At 40.1% G+C, this 22,952-nt stretch overlaps 1 protein-coding gene across 2 annotated transcripts; it reads right to left on the reverse strand.

Moving 5' to 3' along the window:
* Positions 1-781: 781 nt before the first annotated feature.
* Positions 782-21,415, reverse strand: RBM11 (RNA binding motif protein 11). Of its 2 annotated transcripts, XM_088836145.1 has the most exons (6): positions 21,279-21,411; positions 20,873-20,913; positions 17,179-17,351; positions 15,798-15,870; positions 7,509-7,605; positions 782-2,643 (listed from the first exon to the last, which is right to left on the reverse strand). In XM_088836145.1, exons 1-6 carry the CDS (start codon positions 21,372-21,374, stop codon positions 2,332-2,334), a joined length of 792 nt encoding a protein of 263 aa, XP_088692271.1. In that variant the 5' UTR covers positions 21,375-21,411; the 3' UTR covers positions 782-2,331. The 2 variants fall into 2 exon arrangements, with proteins under 2 accessions (XP_088692271.1, XP_055278326.2); XM_055422351.2 differs by lacking the exon at positions 20,873-20,913 and having other exon boundaries at positions 17,179-17,341; positions 21,279-21,415.
* Between the last annotated feature and the right edge of the window lie 1,537 nt (positions 21,416-22,952).

Genomic DNA, 22,952 nt, shown 5'->3' on the forward strand with positions numbered 1-22,952 from the left:
AACTTCTGTGGCTTCCCCAGAAAATCTCTTGACCACCTAACCACCTGCTTTAACTTCCCTTTCTTTACAATAATTACAAGAGGCTTTTAAAAAACTGACTTCAAAATATAAGGCAGTTGTCATTCATATAACTGTTGTCAACCAAGAAATAAGGGTCTCCTGAACTGCAGGCAGATTCTTTACCAACTGAGCTATCACGGAAGACACCAGTGTAAATAGGTGAATTTGCCTTTTGGTTGGTTGACTTGGTAAAGTTGATATCCAGATAATTCCAGCCTGTGATGAAAGAAATTGCAAAAATCCTTGCAGTTCGAAGATTTTAACTCATGTAACAATATTTCAAGATAATTTTCTTAACCTGGTACTTGTTAAGATATTTCTTATGTGTATATAGTTCCTATAATGCCAATTACAATGAAATAATCTGGGGTTTAGCAAATTTGCAAGGTGTAAGAATTGAAGAAAATGCAGTGGTGAAGTTAATGTGTTTTAGATATATATCACTTCCTATTTACATAGAAAGATGATTTGGTATGATTCTAAATTGCGAAAGTGTTAATTTAAAAAAGGTCAGCATTTTTAGTTTGAATATTCAGCAAGATGAAGTTATATAGATCAAGCTACATTAAACAGAATTTACATTTTCACATTTGTCAGATAGAAACAGGCTAATATTTACATTTAAAACATGACTGCATTATATAATTGTAAGGTCTCGCGCATGGGCGCCGAAAGCTGTAAGAAAAATGACCCAGACACCGAAGAAAAAAAGTAACAGGCTTTAATGGCAGTGTGCTCCCGGGCAGAACCCACTGACCGCAAGAATGGCCACGAGGAGTTCTGCACCGAACAAAGGCAGGGAGCGGCTTATATGCCTTTTGGGCAGGAAGTAACATCATACAGTCTGAACAAGCCTAGATAAGGGAAAGCACAGGAACGCGAGATTCTGAATGGTCAACCGTCCGATAGCCGCTTGTGTGTGTGGCCAGGATCGGTCTTGCCGGTGTTAGGCTGGACAATGAGTTCATGAGTGACGTACTAGTTGACCATTGGCTCTCGTCGATTAGGTGCCAAGGAATGGAGCAAGAGGCAGATAGCGCCAACAGAAGTTTTAAGGGGAAGGAACATAACCATTTAAGGAACACAAAGAGCATCTGGGCTAGTGAGGGACCTCGGGGCGGAGTCAATGGAAACCATCAGAGCCTGACCTTACAATAATCATAACCAGAAGTTAAATTCACCTACTAATTTTGCTAAAAATATTTTATTATTTTAAATAATAATAAATACCTATAAGGTGCTATGCAATACACAAAAGAAGTATCAAAGAATGGTTAAAATTGGGTGGTTAGCTCCTAATGAAGCTGTGTGATCCTTTCAAATGGATTCAATAAATAAATATTTTCAGCATTCTAGTTTATGACGAGCTACAAAGTTAATAAGATTGTCCAAATAAATCATTAATTTTACATGTAGTCTGTTTAGCCCTGCAAATAAATGGTCCAGAAATAGGAAAGCTGATTTTACGATAAACATTAAATATCATACAATAGTGAAAATTTCTACTGAAATTATTGTTCATTATCAAGATCTAAATGTGTCCAATATATGCTCTCCAACCCGGATGGCAAAAGAGGTAGACAAAAAATACTGACATAGCCAACTAACTTTCATAAAATACAATTAATAAGTAGGAAGTAAAGAGGCAGGTGTTCCTATTTATATATAATCATATGAAAAGGGAAGGAACTAAAAGCTAGCCACCTGATGGTCGTCTTTCCTTTGGTATCACTGTTGTATACCCTTGTTTTAAGAAGTAAATATGTACGAGAGTAAGGCTGAGACAAGATATTTAGATATAAAATAAAGTATTAGTAATAAAGGAAACTGAACCCTGCTTATTCTCTCTTCTTAGGAAAAACATACAACTCAAAGATTTGTATTAGTTTCATTCAGAAAACTGACCATTCCACTTCTAACTTCAGCTGAGGGTTACAGGCAACAATGTAGGAGATCATGGTGCCTTCTCCATAAGGGCTCAGTAAGTGACTTTTGATTAATGGTTTACTGTAAGTTTATCAGTGATACTAAAACATAACAACTCCGAGTGTATTTCTGGTTAACAACACCATTACAAATACAAAAATCACATTAATATTGTTTTTAAGATTTTTGTCATTCAAGACAAAGATTCAATACAAGTCAGATATCATATTGTTATATATTTCAAAGAAGACAAGAAAGCCATGGAATTGGTGCTTTAGTAGAACACAGATTTTTCCTTCAGGAGAATGAAGACTAGTAGAGATACATTTCATGTGAATGTAAACACTAGTATCTTTTTTTCTTACACTTTTGGAACTTCGGGCTATACTCATTTCCTCTACTGTTTTCTGTGCTACTGTCGCTATCGCTGCTTTGTTTCTGCCTCTTTCGTTTATTTGTCTGATAAAGGTCTGAGTCACCTGGCTGCTGGTGAGTCCATTCGTAAGAGCTGGGTCCAGCCTCCAGATCTGAAACATGATTCAGTGAGGAAGATGCAGAAGTGGTCTTAGGAAGTGGTGCGGTCATCTCGTAGTAAGGAAGCTGCAGTGCTGGGTTATACGCAGGCCACTGCTGGGGGAAAAACCCACACATATTCACCTACCAAAACAAGCCCACAGAGGAAAAAAAAAGAAAAGAGTTTACATTTATTATACAAACAACTATGAGCAAACCAAACCATGTGTTAGTATAAGAAGGACAGGGATGCAGTAGTTTCCTTAAACGATTAACAAAGATTCCGGCTGGTGTATAGCATACAGATTAGTGCTATCCTATAGAAATATAATGTAAGCCACATAGGTAGTTTTTTTTTTTTTTTAGAATAACAAAAAATATTTTACTAAAACATAAGATTTACAGAAGTTTCCAGACAAGTCATACAAAATGGTCACAAGCTTTTTCTTGAAGGAAAGATTCTATACTTGACAGCAAGGTCACAATGTTGTTAGTGAGGGCTGTGATGTCTGTTTAATGTTCCCATTTTGGTTCGAACAATCAAGCTTGTCCATCTACAGCGTCTAAATAAAGTTAGACTTGGCTAGAGAGCATATTCTAAAGAACTGGTTAGCTGCTTTTAACCAATGCAATTAGATCACCATAAAAAGGGGGAAAGGAGTCCATAAAATTAAAATAAAACTACCTTCCCCCCCACCAAAAAAAATAATAATAATAATAAAATAAAGAATAACACCCACACCCCTGCAGCTAACCCTGACAACTACCTTCATTCACAGTGCTTTATACTTAAAACCATGATGGGGAAAATGAATAAAAGCAGAGCGGGGCCACTGCTTTTAAACGTTTCGCAACAATCCAGATGATACTTCTAGCCTCTGCTCATGCTTTACAACAGTGAATCAGGACAAGACATAGATTTGCTAATGTGCATTTAATCACCAAAGGATTGAAGATGTCTGGGTTTTTATTCTGTAATGTTTCTAAGACTGTGTCCATTAAATGCAAACAAAAAAGGAAGAAGTCTTGGCAGAACAGGAGAAGTGATGCACACTTGACGATCGAATCGATTTAAATATTATTCATGGCATATAGCCTAGTCCATGCTCTAGCTGTTTCTATGGCTTGGGCTTCGTTGGTCTTCCATTGCTCTGCTACATCATTTGCTAATGGATCATCTGGATTGGGAGCACTTAACAAAGCCTGGATCGATAGCAGAACTGTGCGGATCTGCAGTGCTGGGGACCACTTTTCTTTCAAAATATCTAAACATATTCTTCCCAACTTGTCTACATTAGGATGATAAATTTTGGTCATGAAACGTACTTTAGGGGCTGCCATTGAGTATTCTTTTGGAAGGAATAGTTCAAGTTTAAAAGTCCCTCCCTCAAAGGGGGAATCCTGAGGGCCGGCAATGACCACATGAAAATAACGGGCATTGCTCTCATCTGGTTCTGCTTTAATGCCGGGAACTGGTTCTGCAAGCAAACGCTGGGTTTCCTCTTCTTGCTGTTCTTTGGAACTCAGCATTCAGATGGGTGTATCTTTCCTTTTCTCTTTCGCCATTCACTTCTCTTCTCAGCTATTTGTAAGGCCTCCTCAGACAACCATTCTGCCTTTTTACATTTTGTTTTCTTGGGGATGGTTTTGTTCAGCGCCTCCTGTACAACATTATGAACCTCCGTCCACAGTTCTTGATAATCCTGCGGGGAAGCCCGGCCATCTTGTCAGATCCCGAATTCGGCCTCTGCTCTCATCTCCGGCTCCGCTCGCCTCACCCACATAGGTAGTTTTAAATCTTCTAATAGTCACAGGATGAAAATAACAATGAAACAGGTGCAATTTAAATAATATATCTTGTGTGTGTCCTCATTTGCTCAGTTGTGTCCGATTCTTTGCCATCCCATGGACTGCAGCCCGCCAGGCTTCTTTGTCCATGGAATTTCCCAGGCAAGAATACTGGAGTGAGTTGCCATTTCCTACTCCAGGGGCTGCTCCTGATCCAGGGATTGAACCCACATCTCCTGTGTCTCCTGCATTGGCAGGTGGATTATTTATCACTGTGTCACTTGTGAAGCCCTAATATATTTTATTTATCCTGAAATGTCCAAAATATTGTCATTTCAACATGTAACCAATATAAAAATTATTCATGAGATATTTTACTTTTTTATACTAAGTCTTTAAAATCTGGTGTGCCTTTTATACTTACGGATGTGGTTTAGTAGCTAAGTTGTGTCTGACTCTTGTGACCCCATGGACAGTAGCCCTCCAGGCTCCTCTGTCCATAGGATTTCCCAGGCAAGAATACTGGAGTGGGCTGCAATTTCCTTTTCCAGGGGATCTTCCCGACCCAGGAGTTGAAGCTGGGTCTCCTGCACTACAGGTAGATTCTTTACTGACTGAGCTACCAGGGAAAGAAAGTGAAGTCGCTCAGTCGTGTCCAATTCTTCGCGGCCGCGTGGACTATAGCCTACTAGACTCCTCCACCCATGGGGTTTTCCAGGCAAGAACACTGGAGTGGGTTGCCATTTCCTTCTCCAAGGGAGCTACCAGGGAAGCCCTATATAGTTATACATTTATACTTATATTCAAAAGCATATTTGATTTGGATACTAAATTTTCATTGAAAACATTTAATCAGAATTTAGAGTATATAAAATTTAGTTGAAATAGTAGACATACATACCCAAGTTTTTTTTTTTCAAACACACTTCAAAGTTTTGCAATAACTGCATTGTTTCTGTTTCTAAACTTAAACTTTAATTAAAATTAAGTAAAATGAAAAAAATCACTCCTTATGGATGGCTGATAGTCACCATATTTGACAGCACAGCAGTCAATTCTTAAGATTAAGTCAAATTTCCAGCTATTCAAAGTAGATTAAGGACCTATTCAGGGATAGAGACAGAGACACAGAGAGCAGACTTGTGAATGCGGCAGGAGGAGAGCGTGGGACAAACCAAGAGAGCAGCGTTGACAAAAATACATCACCACGTGTAAAACAGACAGCTAGAGGGAAGCTGCTGCAACACACAGGGAGCTGAGTTCACCTCAGTGCTCTGCGATGACCTAGAGGGCTCGGATTTGGTGGGGAGGAGGGAGGCTCAAGAGGGAGGGCATATATGTAAAATCACTGTGGATGCTGATTGCAGCCATGAAATTAAAAGACGCTTACTCCTTGGAAGGAAAGTTATGACCAACCTAGATAGTATATTAAAAAGCAGAGACATTACTTTGCCAACAAAGGTCCGTCTAGTCAAGGCTATGGTTTTTCCTGTGGTCATGTATGGATGTGAGAGTTGGACTGTGAAGAAAGCTGATCGCCGAAGAATTGATGCTTTTGAACTGCGGTGCTGGAGAAGACTTTTGAGAGTCCCTTGGACTGCAAGGAGATCAATCCTGGGTGTTCATTGGAAGGACTGATGCTAAAGCTGAAACTCCAATACTTTGGCCACCTCATGCGACGAGTTGACTCACTAGAAAAGACTCTGATGCTGGGAAAGGTTGGGGGCGGGAGGAGACGGGGACGACAGAGAATGAGATGGCTGGATGGCATCACCGACTCTGTGTACATGAGCTTTAGTGAACTCCGGGAGTTGTTGATGGACAGGGAGGCCTGGCGTGCTGTGATTCATGGGGTCACAGAGAGTCGGACACGACTGAGCGACTGAACTGAACTGAACTGAACTGAGGGCTGATTCATGCTGTTGTACAGCAGAAACCAACACAGCATGGTTAAGCAATTTTCCTCCAACTAAAAATAAAAAATAAAATTAGTAACCAGTAATACTGAATGGGGCAACATTGATACTTATAAATATTTTTGAATGAAAGTATAAATAGCATACTGTGGACAGTGTGATCATATTTACTTCCATTAAAAAAGATTAATAGGGAAAACAAGCTCTTGTGTGTGTGTATGTGTATGGATGTATTGCTCATATCATCAAAGATAAAACTAATGCCACAAAGAAGATATTGATGGTTTTAGATGAGAACTGGCTGTTTATTAATATCTCACCATAAACAAGGAAAGGGCTTTCCTGACGGCTCAGTCGGTAAAGATTCTGCCTATAAGGCAGGAGACTTGGGTTTGATCCCTGGGTTGGGAAGATTCTCTAGAGAAGGAAATGGCTACCTACTCCAGTATTCTTGCCTGGGAAATCCCATGGACAGAGAAGCCTGGTGGGCTATAGTCCACAGGGTCATAAACGAGTCAGACACAACTAAGCACAGACCGTATAACCAAGAAAAGTTTTTTCCAAAAATTAAATTATCAACTTTCATTATGTTTACAAAGTGAAAATGGCTATTTGAAAAATCTGAAGCTCATATGTACGTTGCATGTTTGCAAGAAATCTCTTGTTAATCAGAATACCTGTGTTATAGTCCCACAGCTGTAATTAACAAGTTGTATAATCTTGGGCTTGCTGATTAATCTCTGAACCTCAATTTTATTATGTATAAAATGAGAAGTTAGAAGAAAACATTTCCTAAGTTCCCCTTTAACAATATAGTCCCCCACTGTGATTTCTAGGCCAGAAGCACATTTTTTGAGAGTCTTTGGAAATAAGGTAGTTGACTCTACCAATTGAGAAACTTTGCCTTCAGTTAAAAATCTATGTACAAAAGCAGTATATGGTGATTGATGACTACACTCGATCAAAATGCTTCATTCAATTCTAGTATTCAATTCTAGAAACATACCTTTTAAATTTTAAAAATATAGTCATTTAAGTGATTCAAATTTTGCTTTATCACAGTGCATTATCATTGGCATCTGCCATTTTTCACTGATACACTGGCTGTTTGTGGAGATAATATGTGTGGGATTTCAGATGATCGATTTCAGATGAAAGAGCAGATCGCCACTGGGGCACAGTGCTCAAGGCATATTCTGCCTTCACTCTAGGCTTAGAGTTGAGCTTAAGTTCCAGGCAGTTTTCATATCCTTTATAGTCTGTATTATCATGTTACATTTTCAACCAAAGGCATATCAAACTTACCATCTTCTGAAAGAGAAAATATTCTTGAGATAAAGATGCATTATTAATTGGAGCGAACTGCATGGAAAAGGAAGATCTGCCCATGGCTTCTTCATTTCTTGAGGGAGGTAAAAGAAGTAATATGAAGTTACAATTCCTATGGACAGAGGTACTCTAGTCTTAAAAAAAAGAGACAGCTTCATAATTAAAGAACTTCTCTAAAAGCTCAATTAAGATAAATTAACTTTAAACATATTACACTGAGGATGTAGTGACATAGCAGTATATCGAGTCTTATTACCACATACTGAAATCTCAATATATAGAGTCACATTTGGCTTTCTGATAGGAAAATGTTAATCAATGTTATAGTTGTATAAATGCATAGAACACTCAGATATGAAGAAAGCAAAGTAAGTCAATAATAATCACCAAGTGTACACTCAATCTTCTACAAATAAAAAAAGGTGAAAGAAAAACAGGAAGTTTTTCAATTAATTTTTGAACGTACTTTCACTGCTTAAGTAAAAAAATTATGCTCTCTGTTAAACGGGCTGCTGATATTAGCATGAACACATATTTGGTGATTTCTTCCACACAGTGATAGCAGTAAAGAATCCGCCTGCCAATGCAGAAGATGTGAGAGACTCAGGTTCAATTCCTGGGTTGGGAAAATCCCCTGGAGGAGGGTATGGCAACCCACTTCAGTATTCTTGCCTGGAGAATTCCATGGACAGAGGATCCTGGGGGGTTATGGTCCATAGGGTTGCAAAGAGACAGACACGACTGAAGTGAATTTGCACACATGCACAATCCCCGATTAACATCAGAAGTGTCTGAAATTTTCATTTATATACGTAATGTTTGCATCTATGGAGATCTCTGATAAATTCCAATGTTATATGTACTGGCTGGATTCTCAGCTAGTCCACATTATAGCTAGTCTTCACTTCTACTTGCTCCACAGTATGCCACAATTTTAACGCTAATGCTGCTAATCTTAGGACAGGAAGTTTACTGTGGGAAGGGTGAATTAAAACAGGCAGATGGAGCCAAAGACAAGGGCAGGAGAACAACAAGAAGCTGTCAGACTGATAGGCGTTGGTTCATGGTGAGAGCAGGATCACAGAAGCCAGTGGAAAAGTGGGTTTCAGTAAGGAAATACTTAGACAGTTCTGGTTGTTTGAGTAAACTGGATAAGCATCAGAGCTACTCTATCATTGATCAGAAGACTCCTGACAACAACCTGTCAAAAGAACAGCTTTCAAACAACAGTGGGATTAAGAAGTGAATAGGAAGTAAAGATGTGAAGGATAATTTTTCAGTGAGAAGAAGGGTTAAATATAATAGACTGATTTGGAGACAAAATTCAAGGAGACGTGAACATGTGTTTGCACGAAGTGATGGTAAAGAAACAAGCACAATGAGGGTACAGACTGGGGAAGATGTGACCCAGTAGCAGAGGTGGTGAGATTAGCATCATTATAAAAACAGCTGCAAAATTTCTAAAACCACTATCTTTCCCATGAGAATCTCAGGGCGTGCATATGTTTCTCCATAGAGGAGTCACATGTAAATTGGGAAGTTACAAGTTGAACTGTGTTAACTCAAAATTTATATGCTGTAGTCCCAACCCTAAATAATTCAGAATGTAACCATATATGTGAGAGTTAGACTATAAAGAAAGCTGAGCACCGAAGAATTGATGCTTTTGAACTGTGGTGTTGGAGAAGACTCTTGAGAGTCCCTTGGACTGCAAGGAGATCGAACCAGTCCATCCTAGAGGATATCAGTCCTGAATACACATTGGAAGGACTGACGCTGAAGCTGAAACTCCAATACTTTGGCCACCTGATGTGAAGTGACTCACTGGAAAAGACCCTGATGCTGGGAAATATAGAAGGCAGGAGAAGAAGGGGATGACAGAGGATGAGATGGTTGGATGGCATCACTGACTCGATGGACATGAGTTTGAGCAAGCTCGGGAGTTGGTGATGGACCAACAGGGAAGCCTGGTGTGCTGAAGTCCATAGGGTAGCAAAGAGTCAGACACGACTGAGCGACTGAACTGAACTGTGACCTTATTTGGAAATAGGGTTGCTGCAGATGTAATTAGCTAAGAGGAGGTCATACTGGAGTAGGATGTGCTAGACAGGTATCCTTCCTTATTATAGTCAAAGGGGAAACTTGTGGAGACAGACGCATACAGGGAGAACATCATGTGGAGATGAAGGCAGAGAACCGGGTGACGCTTGTACATGTCAAGGAATATCAACGATTGCCAGCAAATCTTGGGAAGCTATGAGAGAGGCACTGGCTTCCCTGGTGGTTCAAACGGTAAAGAATCCACCTGCAATGTGGGAGAACTGGGTTCCATCCCTGGGTTGGGAAGATCCCCTGGAGGACGACATGGCAACCCACTCTAGTATCCTTGCCTGGAGAATCCCATGGATAGAGGAGCCTGGCAGGCTACAGTCTGTGGGGTTGTAGAGTCAAACATGACTGAGCAACTAAGCACAGTACAGCACACATGAGAGAGGCACAGAACAGATTCTTTGTCAAGAGGCACAGAACAGATTCTTTCTCATTGCCCTTAAAAGGAACTCTAGCAGTCAGCTTGATTTTGGACTTTGAGCTGTGAGACAATACATTTCTGTGTTTAACTTCGTTTGTGATACTTTTTACGGCGGTCTTAGCACTGAGAAGCTAAAGGCAAAGGAGAAAAGGAAAGATATACCCATTTGATTCAGATTTCCAAAGAATAGCAAGGAGAGATGAGAAAGCCTTCCTCAGTGATCAGTGCAAAGAAAGAGAGGAGAACAACAGAATGGGAAAGACTAGCGATCTCTTCAAGAAAACTAGAGATACCAAGGGAACATTTCATGCAAAGATGGGCACAACAAATGACAGAAGTCGTATGGACCTAGCAGAAGCAGAAGATATTAAGAGGTGGCAAGAATACACAGAAGAACTACACAAAAAAGATCTGCATGACCCAGATAATCACGATGGTGTGATCACTCATCTAGAGCCAGACATCCTGGAATGCAAAGTCAAGTGGGCCTTAGGAAGCATCACCTCAGACAAAGCTAGTGGAGGTGATGGAATTCTAGTTGAGCTATTTCAAACCCTGAAAGATGATTCTGTTGAAGTGCTGCACTCAATATGCCAGCAAATTTGGAAAACTTAGCAGTGGCCACAGGACTGGAAAAGATCAGTTCTCATTCCAATCCCTAAGAAAGGCAATGCCAAAGAATATTCAAACTACCACACAATTGCACTCATCTCACATGCTAGCAAAGTAATGCTCAAGATTCTCCAAGCCAGGATTGAATAGTACATGTATCGTGAACTTCCAGATGGTCAAGTTGGTTTTAGAAAAGGCAGAGGAGCCAGAGATCAAACTGCCAACATCTGTTGGATTATCAAAAAAGCAAGAGAGTTCTAGAAAAACATCTATTTCTGCTTTATTGACTATGCCAAAGCCTTTGACTGTTTGGATCACAACAAATGTGGAAAATTCTGAAAGAGATGGGAATACCAGACCACCTTACCTGCCTCCTGACAAATCTGTATGCAGGTCAGGAAGCAATAGTTAGAACTGTACATGGAACAGGCTGGCTCCTAATCAGGAAAGGTGTATGTCAAGGCTGTATATTGTCACCCTGCTTATTTAACTTATATGCAGAATACATCATGAGAAATAATGGGCTGGATGAAGCACAAGCTGGAATCAAACTGCCAGGAGAAAATATCAATAACCTCAGACACGCAGATGACACCACTCTTACGGCAGAAAGTGAAGAAGAATTAAGAGCCACTGGATGAAAGTGAAAGAGGAGAGAGAGAAAGTTGGTTTAAAATTCAACACTCAGAAAACTAAGATCATGGCTTCTCGTCCCATCAGTTCACGGCAAATAAATGGGGAAACAATGGTAACAGTGACTGATTTCATTTTTTGGGGCTCCAAAATCACTGCAGATGGTGACTGCACTCATGAATTTAAAAGATGCTTGCTCCTTGGAAGAAAAGCTATGACCAACCTAGATAGCATATTAAAAAGCAGAGACATTACTTTGCCAACAAAGGTCCATATAGTCAAAGCTATGGTTTTTCCAGTAGTCATGTATGGATGTGAGAGTTGGACTACAAAGAAAGCTGAGCACCGAAGAATTGATGCTTTTGAACTGTGGTGTTTGAGAAGACTCTTGAGAGTCCCTTGCACTGCAAGGAGATCCAACCAGTCCATCCTAAAGGAAATCAGTCCTGAATATTCATTGGAAGGACTGATGCTGAAGCTGAAACTTTGGGCATCTGATGTGAAGAACTAACTCACTGGAGAAGATTCTGATGCTGGCAAAGACTGAAGGCAGGAGGTGAAGGGGATAACAGAGGATAAGATGGTTGGAAGGCTTCAATGACTTGATGGACATGAGTTTGAGCAAGCTCCAGGAGTTGGTGATGGACAGGGATGCCTGGCGTGCTCTAGTCCACGGGCTTGCAAAGAATTGGACACAACTGAGCAACTGAACTAACTGAACTAGCACTGGTGGCTGAGACGGTAAAGAATCTGCTTGCAAGGCCGGAGATAGGTTTTGATCCTTGGGTTGGAAAGATCCCCTGCAGACGGGAATAGCAACACATTCCAGTATTTTTTCCTGAAGAATCCCATGGACAGAGAAGCCTGGAGGCTATAGTCCGTGGGGTTGCGAACAGTCGAACACGACTGAGTGACTAACACAAGCGCACTAATACAGGAACTATTTCCTAAAAGCAGAAAGTGTAAGAGGTAATAACAAGCACAAAAACACATCTCCAAGGAAGACTAGTGAAAGACTAGTGTATGACAAGAGCAGCATTCCCTGTACAACCCTTCTAGGACACTATGACCTTTTCTCATTCTTCCTTTATAATGCAGCACATACTAGAAGAATAAGGTGTCACCAGTGAAGTGGAGGTGCTTCCCTGGTGGCTCAGAGGTTAAAGCGTCTGCCTCCAAAGCGGGAGACCCGGGTTTGATCCCTGGGTCGGGAAGATCCCCTGGAGAAGGAAACGGTAACCCACTCCAGTATTCTTGCCTGGAGAATCCCATGGACAGAGAAGCCTGGTAGGCTACAGTCCATGGGGTCGCATAGAGTCGGACACGACTGAGCGACGGAACGGAACGGAGTGAAGTGGAGTGTTATGGAATATATACCTATCTCTGATCTTTCAGCCTAGAATTTGTGATAATTAAACATATATTAAACAGAAGTAGAACATGTATGAGTTACTGCTGTCTTCTAGTTTTTCATCTAGTGTTCTTCTGCCCCACACCTAGCAATACCTTGCTTTTTTCCAAACTCATAAGGAAAAAGAGGTATCTTTTCTCACTAGAAGAAGAGGGGAAGTTTTTATGTAACCTAAATGGCTCAATTCATGAGTCTACAGTTCCTTTCATACCAAGGAAGTGAATCACCACCACTTCCTGCCAACATTTGCTGAAAGTACTCACTGGATACTTGCTATATGTCCACTATTTTAAATACCTTTAAACTATAAAACTTGATTCCGACAATAATTATCCTCATTGTAGATATGAGGTACAGTGTGATCATTTGTCCAGGGTTGTACTGTTAATAAAGTGACACAGGCAGGATTCAAATTCAGATAGTCTGATTTCAACACCTACTTTGTCCCGATTTCACTGATTTAGAAATGTGAGGGCCAATGAGGACATGGAGCACGCTGTGTTATGCGTGGGGTGCAGTACGTCTCCAAAAGATGAGTCTGGGTAACTGCCAGTCCTAAGAGGTCACTCTTCTATGCTTAGGAGGGTGGATATAATTAGCAGGCATGGGAGGTTCAGTGTTGTTAGTTTACTTGAGAACATTTAGTTCTGCCACAGAACAAGAAAACAACCAGCATGGATAAAACTCAGAAGAAAAGCATATGGTAGCCTTTGTGAAAGATACACTGATGGATCAGAGAGAAACAGGGGCTATGAACATTAGTGTAGCTGCTTCTGCTGCTGCTGCTAAGTCACTTCAGTCGTGTCCAACTCTGTGTGACCCCATAGACGGCAGCCCACCAGGCTCCACCGTCCCTGGGATTCTCCAGGCAAGAACACTGGAGTGGGTTGCCATTTCCTTCTTCAATGTGTGAAAGTGAAAAGTGAAAGTGAAGTCGCTCAGTCGTGTCTGACCCATAGCGACCCCACAGACTGCAGCCTACCAGGCTCCTCCATCCATGGGATTTTCTAGGCAAGAGTACTGGAGTGGCTTGCCATTGCCTTCTCCGTTAGTGTAGCTAGAACTCAGCTAATAGAGATTTATGAGATAGTGATGATACCGTAATTAGAACAAGCAAGTGACTAGTAGACATAGGCAGAATTCATAACATATATTAAATATTCAAAATAAATAATTTAGTATGTGTTAAGAGATGCCACAGATAGATTCAGTAGAAAATACGATGGAACAAATAAGGCTGTTAGTCATGGGTAGAAAGGGAAGGAAAGACCAAGTCATTCCCATGGCGCCTCTGGGCTAAATTATGCTGTTCTTGTGTCTGCTCTGCCTAAGAAACTCAGGTAGACTTTGTGGGTATGGACCTCCTTCTGTGGCCAGGTATATTGCCCCTCTATCTCTTTGAGAAAGCAAGTAAGTGTGATTAGCTCTAGGAACTTCCTATCTGAATGGAATCTCTTACTCTAACCTCAACTCTAGTGCTCGTGTGTACTTGCTAAGTTGCTTCAGCTGTGTCTGAGTCTGTGCGACCCTGTGGACTGTGGCCTGCCAGGCTTGTAGCCTGTCCAGAGATTCTCCAGGCAAGAATACTGGAGTGGGTTGCCATGCCTTCTCCAGGGGATCTTCCTGACCTAGGGATGGAACCTGCGTCTCTTAAGTCTCCTGCATCGGGAGATGGTTCTTTATCACTAGAGCCACCTGGGAAGCCCACTCTAGGGCTAATAACCACACAATCAGTGGGGAAGGCTGATGCAATAGAGAGACAAACAGGTCGTATGAATATCAGTGTAACCAGAACTCGGCTAGTAGGGTCTTCTGCGTACTTGTATCCTATCCTCCAAATGTTAAATTATCCAATACCCAAAGCTTTCCTTTTGCTTTTCACTGTATCTTTTAAATTGGTTTAACAAATGCTGTGATTTGAGCATCTTAATCTGGTTTGGGAGACTTTCTGTCCCACGACCTTTGGTATAGCTAAACTGAGAGTGTCCCTGCTGGCTACGGTTGCATCAAGAAATAAGCCTACATCAAATATGAGAATATTTTGAAAATTACCATAGAGAAATTCTAAAAAGTAGTAAAATAAATAGTAGAGTGACTTAATGTTCAATGGCTTAATTTCAAGCCTAGAAACTAACACCTTTTCATCTTTGTGCCGTTGGCAATTAGTTAACTTTTGCATCTCCATATTTATTCAAGTATAAAATATGGATAACAGTATTTCTATGATCCATCACAGTGAGACTTTGCACACTTAAGTGATTTCATAGTAATGAAAAGTATACGGTAATCTATAAGCAATGCTACAAATATAAATCTCTCCCACCTACTGCAGAAAATATTGACTGAATTTTAAATGAAAATACTTTCTGTCACTTTTCATGGCTTCAGAAAAAATGAATTCTTTAATATTAATCTATTGCAGCCATGAAATTAAAAGACGCTTACTCCTTGGAAGGAAAGTTATGACCAAACTAGACAGCATATTAAAAAGCAGAGAAATTACTTTGCCAACCAAGATCCATCTAGTCAAGGCTATGGTTTTTCCCGTGGTCATGTATGGATGTGAGAGTTGGACTGTGAAGAAAGCTGATCGCCGAAGAATTGATGCTTTTGAACTGTGGTGCTGGAGAAGACTCTTGAGAGTCCCTTGGACTGCAAGGAGATCCAAGCAGTCCATTCTAGAGGAGATCAATCCTGGGTGTTCATTGGAAGGACTGATGCTTAAACTGAAACTCCAATACTTTGGCCACCTCATGCAAAGAGTTGACACACTGGAAAAGACTCTGATGCTGGGCGGGATTGGGGGCGGGAGGAGATGAGGACGACAGAGAATGAGATGGCTGGATGGCATCACCGACTCGATGGACATGAGTTTGAGTGAACTCCAGGAGTTGGTGATGGACAGGGAGGCCTGGAGTGCTGATTCATGGGGTCGCAGAGAGCCGGACACGACTGAGCGACTGAACTGAACTGAACTGATGTCTAAATAGAAAGGTTTTATGGGATACATGAAAACCCTTCCTGGTATTAAGACCATATTTATTTGCCCTCCTTTTATGAAAAAAATATTTTTAATTACCTGTAGCTGTGTGAATTTATCTTAACACAGCTTTCAAAACTTTGGTTAGCAGGTTCACAAGAGCGAGAGCTCCCTTCAAAAGAAAGAGAATAACAGATTACTTCATGGTACATCTTTTTGGAGTTCTCACATTAAGTCATTTTCAAAAACTCCATATAAAATACACAAGATGTTTCCAACCTCCCAAGTACTACTTATAAGGTTGCTTATATCACTATAAGAGCCTGAATTATAACCAAGTTTTGTCCAAAGCAATGACTGTAGAAAAGAATTAGGCTGACATAGGGCCATACAAAGTATATAATGCTGCTTGCTAATACATACCTGTAAACTAAAGATGGCAAATAATCAGTGTTATTTGCCTTCTGTGTAGAAGGCATGAGTTCTCTAAACTGCACTGACAAATGTGAATGTAATCTGACAGAGGCCACTGAGCAGCTGGCTGGGGATGTGTCAGAACACAATATGGCCTGGCTTGTTTTACTGTTGGTATGAGTTAATCAGATGGTACTTGAGAACACGATGCAGCCAATTAATTATCTTCGTTAAGACAAAATAAAATGAAATGTGAAGTGGCCCTTTTCCTTTGCAACAAGACAGCAGTGTTTTCTTATTCTTGTGTTTTTTTCAGTACAGCAAGAAGAATAAAAACCAAACCAGGGGTACATCCATAAACCTGAATCATTGAGGAAGGAATGAACATAAGTACTATAAGCATTGCAACATAAGTATAAGCACTGCCTCTATGAGTCCATCAAACTATGAAAGGGCTAGAGTAATAGTGCCACATTCTCTGGGCATCTAACCAATGATGAACAGTGTTGATGTGAGGCAGGAGAAGGTGTTTGAGGCCATTCATGTCAGGAAGCTTTTCTCTGTGGCTATGAAGGGTCAGCCTTTGTCCAGCTGCTTTTACAGAGATCAGACCCAGGGTGATATGTACAACACGGTAAACCCAGGACAAAGACTAAGGCACCCACCGTATCTTCCAAATGGTAGATATTTGATACCATTGACAAGAAGATCAGCAAACAGCCTTGCTGCATAAAAGCTAGAGTTGGGTATCCCCAGTTCACTTAGATTTGTTTAATTTTTAACAGCCAATAGCAAACATCATGGCTATTTGCTGGCTGACAATAAAAGAGACCACTTTAAATTTTAATGTAGAAAAGACGCTATGGATTTGGCAATGTCATTGGTAGTATTAACTAATCACATAACATTATGAATGTGTTCTGAGAAATTTTAAGAGGTTACAGGAGCACTTTTTTGGTCTTAGGCTATAACATAAAAAACATAGGAGAAAAAAAAAGTTTACACCTCTGGGAACAACACCACCAACAAAACACACTTGGAAGATTTCATCAGCGAGAGAACCTACCAAATCGATACTGCACATTAATTGGTCTTCCATATAAACGAATTCCATTCAGCAGAGCTATGGCATAAGACACCGATTCTGGGTGTTTAAAGCAGACAAATCCAAAAGATTTCGGCTTTCCTTCTCTGTCTTTGCATATAGTCACTTTGGTTAATGGCCCAGCCTGCAAGAAACTTAAAAATTATTTTGTCATAAATCGAAAGATTTTTTACACTCAGAAAATCAACTATATTCAATTTAGGCTAAAATTCCAAATCTGTTAGCAGTAAAAGCTTTACATAGTTCTTTTGATCACGTATTTTCCTAACAATAAATATCATACTTCATCACAGTTTTTTGGCATTTTCTGGCTCATCAAAAAACACTTATGTTGTTAAGGTCAGGAAATTTTAGGTAATAGTTCCAAATCTTAAAAGGAAAGATAGGCCTAACAAAACAATTTAGAGTGCATTTAAATCTAAGATTAAAATACTACTTTGCCTCCACACATATAAACCATCTTTAACTCAAAAATAACTGAAATGATAAACCCAGTATTCCTTGAGATGTTCAGTTTATGTTACCATAAAGAAACTGGTAACATCACATCAAAGCCTACTTTTTTTTTCCTGACAAGATTAAAACATTTTCACAAGAGAAATTAAATTTCTGATCTATACAGAAACTGTATTTTAATATGCTAAGCCAATTTGGTAAATATTCTCAAAGGGAAAAGTGTTTTAATATGTTTAAGACTTTTAAGTAGGTGCACTATTTGTAAGAATGAAAAATTAGTAAGGGACGACGGAGAATGAGATGGCTGGATGGCATCACCGACTCTGTGGACATGAGTTTGAGTGAACTCCGGGAGTTGGTGATGGACAGGGAGGCCTGGCGTGCTGTGATTCATGGGGTCGCGGAGAGTCGGACACGACTGAGCGACTGAACTGAACTGAACTGAACTGAACTGAAGTCTAACATCTGGGGAATATTATTCCATGGTATATTATTAAAATAGGATAAAATAAAATTGAAAATATTCAGATTTTATTGTGATTAAAACCTATAATTAGCAATACAGAGTACAAAAGCAGAGTCAAATATTGTAAAAGAGTGCTAATTACATCCTCAAATGTCACATTTCCATCATGACAATGATTAAAGGAAGTACTTACCAAGTCTTATATAGATTTAAAGGTAGATGGCTCATACTTTTTCATTGCACTTTAATGACTGATTGCTTTTCTCTGTTGAGTTGGATAAGTATATTAAGGAATTGTTTTTAATCTAAAGAAAAATGTTAATTATCACCTTTAAAATGATACTGTATTTTAGGATTCAATCTTCCTTTCTTTATTCTCTACTTTCCCAGGGAATAGCTCATCCTCCCTTCTGGCTTCAAGAACCACCTTATCAATGAATTTATTTTTTTCCTACTCATGCCTCATTCATGCAGACAGTCTCCTAGGAAGCTCCATGTGATTATACCTCAAACTCAACACATTTGAAGCTAAATTCATTATCTTTCCCCTTGAGATCTCTGTGCTGTGCTGTGCTTAGTCTCTCAGTTGCACCGGACTGTGATCCTTTGGACTATAGTCCACCAGGCTCCTCTGTCCATGGGATTTTTCAGGCAAGAATACTGGAGTGGGTTGCTATTTCCTTCTCCAGGGGATCTTCCTGGCTCAGATTTCTTGGTTAAAAGTACAAAGATATTAAACCTGATTTTCACTCTTCCAAGGATAATCAGAAATTTGAAAGAAACTAGTAAAAAGGAGAACCATATAGTAATAAAACAAATCAATTTTAATCAGTGTTTTTCCACAAGTGATATTAAATATATGAAATAAAAAATGGACAGAATATGCTTACATGCTTTGAATTTTACAAATTCAAAAATATACCCATGTATTTTAAAAGATGAAATTCAACAAGAAGAACTGCTGGTAGTAAAAAATCACATCATAAGTTTTTAGTATTTTAAAACCAGAGTCAAACACACAAATAGTGCTGCCAGTTGTCAAGATTTACTATGTTTTGCTGGGTTGAAGCCTTTCTAAAAGACACCTCACTTTAGTAAATCCTCCCAGAATACAGAAGAGCATAGGCAAAAATAAAAACAAATGCTTTGCTGCCTGATCTAATACAGATGAACGTTTAGATAGAAATTATTAAAAAATGAGACTACCTATCAATCTATCTAATGTATCTTGTAGTTTCACATACAACTGATACAGATCCAGTACCTATTGACTAGAAATAATATATGTGCATGGGGGGCATTCAGGACTATCCATCTCACTGACTTCATCATTCCCACCCCCCTCTTTTTTGTTGGCTCAACATGAGAGAAGCTTTCTGGAGAAAAAGAACTATAAACTTTCATTCTACCTCCCTCCATCCCTCCTCTTCTTCTTTCCTTTTTTTTTTTTTAAGTTAGAATGATAAATTCCAAGTAATACTAGGATGAAAAATAACTGCAGGAAAAGACAAGTATTAGACTATATTAAAAACAGCAGATTTAAAAGGATGGCAAGTTAGAAGAATAAGCATTAAAGCCTTAAAATCAGCAGTATTTTTCAAGTAATGTTTTATGTACAAGAAAGGAAACTGTGTTCCTGGAGAAAATTCTATCAAATTGTGTGCATCTGTTGGTGGTTCAGATGGTAAAGAGCCTGCTTGCAATGCAGGAGACCCGGGTTTGATCCCTGGGTTGGGAAGAGCCCCTGGAGAAGGAAATGTCAACCCACTCCAGTTTTCTTGCCTGGAAAATCCTATGGACAGAGGAGCCTGGCGGGCTACCGTCTACGGTGTTGCAAAGAGTCAGACAGGACTGAGCGACTAACACTTCCACTTTCACTTCATAATTAACAGAGGGGCGCTTTAGTTCAGACACAAATGTAGAGCCTTGCAGAAACTACATAAAGAACCCCTTTCATCTCTGGTACTCATGCTTAGCCTTCGGTATTTAGTTTGCTATTGTCTCCCTTGGAACTTGCTCTTATTCTGATAGAGGAAAGTCACTTTTGATTTCTCTTGATATAAGCATCAGTAATATTATTAATAGTAATAGTAGTACTATTTAGCAGTAGCAGCAGCAGCAAACACTTAGGAAGTACCAGGTTCAGTTCTGTCTGATCTGGATGAGTTTACTCAATCTTCACACTCCATCATACTGCAGATACTATGACTCCTGTTGACATTTGAGGAAACTGTGGTGCTGAGCTATTTATGTTCTTGGCCAAAATCACATTGCAGATAACAGAACTCACACTTAAAACAACTTTGCCGTACTAAATGTCCCTCTTTTTGCACATTATTTTAAAACACGATAATTAATTTAAAATTTCTCCTTTTAGAAAGACCAAGGACTGTCTCAAATGCGTATGCCTAGCGCCTTACTTACTGTCATTGTAATTATAGATCATTAAACGGTTAAATGATTGGCCGAATGTGGATATCTCTTTAGCAAGTAAGATCTATGTGTATACAGTAGGTGTATACAGGAGACATAAGTTATCAGGTCTGGAAAAGTTTTCGTAAGATCCTCTTGGTATGAAATAAAGGGAACTAGTCAGGGTATCAATTGGTCTCAGTCATGATTTGGCTGCCCAAATTATGCAGAAAGCTCATTTATTCTGGAGTAAAATCATCTCCTGTATAAAAGGGCTTGGGAGAGTAAGTAACATATACGGAAGAATTTAAAAATATATACCTCTCATTTCGCGGGATGTAAGGCGTCAGGGTGCTTATTATCTGAAGAAGACAGTGACAGAGCTGTTTTCTGTTTTTCCTGAGCACACCAAGGCCCAGGCCGCCTCTGCAAAGCCCTGACTCAGGGTTTGGGGTTGGGGGTATCCCAGTCACTGCACACCCCAGGACTCTGCAATGGGGATGGAAAGGGGAAGGGTTGGGAATGTGGTGCACTTTTCGCCACTTCACTGCCCACTTGCTAACCTGGAGACAGCTGAGCCAAAGCGGAACTAAATTAAAACCAGAGCAAAGGCTGCAGAGGGAAAGGGAGCCGGACTCCGGATGGTTCAGGTGCGCCCCGCCCCTCCTGCTGCGCTTCCGGCTCGACGCGCTCCGCCCCTCTGATACCCCTTCCCTGCCGACTGTACCTGAAGGAACAGCTCGTAAAGAATCTCTTCCCGCACTCGAGCCTCTAAATTTCCCACAAACACCGTCCTGTCGGCTTCCTCCTGAGCAGGCAACATCCCTCCGGCTCGACCCTAGGATGGAGGAGGCTCCGAGGCCACGCCCTCTCTCCTTGCTGGCGGAGCCGACGAGGAGAGTAAGCGCGCCAGGGGCGGAGCGAGGCTGCGGGGCCACGCCCCCAGCGCCCCGTGGTAACCGCCCACCGCACCTTCGCCTTGACCCGTATCCGACCAGGACCGTGGGGGAGTGAGTGAGACTAAGTAAGATTAGTCTGCAAGGGGCCTTGACATCTTGCTTGTGGAGATCAGTTCATTCTTCAGGGCACGACATTATTAATTGATTTTGGATTTGTTCAACAAACATTTTAAATAAAATGACTATAGAGATGATTTAAGACAAATTAACTTCATTACCGAAGCTCACAGGCTAATAGGGGAAGACTGATTTCTTTGTTCCCAAAGAGTAAACGAATAAATCATTGGGGTTTAAAATTGGTGTTTTCCCTAAAACTCGTTTTGAAAGAGTGAGTGCATAAGTACATGGATGTGGATAGAGTACTTAATTTAGCCAGGAAGTGTTCCCTAGTGAAGTGTTTGAAAATGGACACAGGTTTTAGGTAGACTGCAGAAGTCATTTGAACTTGAGAAAATAGACTATACCAAGGAATACTGGAAAGACTATAGCAAATTTTGTTACTGAAGCCAGATTTTTTGAGGATGGCTGCTGGGTGATTGTGGTCTTCCCACCTGGCTCAGTGGGTAAGTAATCTGCCTGCAGTGCAGGAGACACAGGAGACAGGTTTGGGAAGATCCCTTGGAGGAGGGTGTGGCAACCCACTGGCGTATTCTTGCTTGGAGAATCCCATGACTAGAGGAGACTTGTGGGCTACGGTCCGTAATGTTGCAGAGATTCCTATAGCACTGAAGTGACTGAGCACGCACGCACGCTGGGTGACTGTAGTAGGAGCTAATCTTTGTATTTTATATCAGGGCTGTACCTTGTAAACTGGACCAAGGTGAAGAATTAATTCTTACTTGAGGACTGGAAAAAGAATTCCTGAGAACAATAAAGATAATTGAAAGGAGGAAGAAAACTTAGAATCTCAATATTTTGATAAATTAATCAAAATATTGTCAACTGTTAACTTGGCTTCCTTTCTGATACCATATGTCTACGTAGAAATGTGGTGATAGTTCGTTTTGAGTTTAAAAAGTGTTCTTTTACATGGAACAAAGAAAAGTATTCTTTTATGTGGTTACTGGACCAAAGAAATCATCTTTTTTGATGAAAAGGGACACATCTTTGGAATCCAGATTTCTAACTGAATTCTGACATTACTTAATTTTATAACTTTAAGTAATTTCACTTTTTAGAATTCAAGATCTATTTCTTAAGGATCGTATTGGACGAATATAATTATGTCATTTAATAGATATTTTCTGAGTGCTCACTATGTGCCAGGCACTATTTTTAATCCTTGGAAAACAAAGGTGCCTATAAAGATATGCCCTTCTAAATCACCTTAGAGCATAATGGGAGAAGCAGATTTCTTGAACCTATAAATAGAAAATTATGTGTCAATGACTTCAGTAGTTACCTTCAGTTGATATATCATAAGTCTTTAAGTCCTGTCTCCA

The sequence above is a fragment of the Moschus berezovskii genome, chromosome 1 (assembly GCF_049115385.1).
Source record: "Moschus berezovskii isolate FMDL1 chromosome 1, NW_MosBer_1.0, whole genome shotgun sequence".
Classification (NCBI taxonomy): Eukaryota; Metazoa; Chordata; class Mammalia; order Artiodactyla; family Moschidae; genus Moschus; species Moschus berezovskii.

Bases quoted from the DNA above. Each gene is read 5' to 3' on its own strand.
- RBM11 (XM_088836145.1), bottom strand. From the start codon at position 21,374: ATGTTGCCTGCTCAGGAGGAAGCCGACAGGACGGTGTTTGTGGGAAAT. The intron at 17,352-20,872 runs GTATATATTTTT...ATAATTTTTAAG, and splicing joins TACATCCCGCGAAATGAGAG to TTTCTTGCAGGCTGGGCCAT. The intron at 2,644-7,508 runs GTAAGTTTGATA...TTGTTTTGGTAG, and splicing joins ATTTTCTCTTTCAGAAGATG to GTGAATATGTGTGGGTTTTT.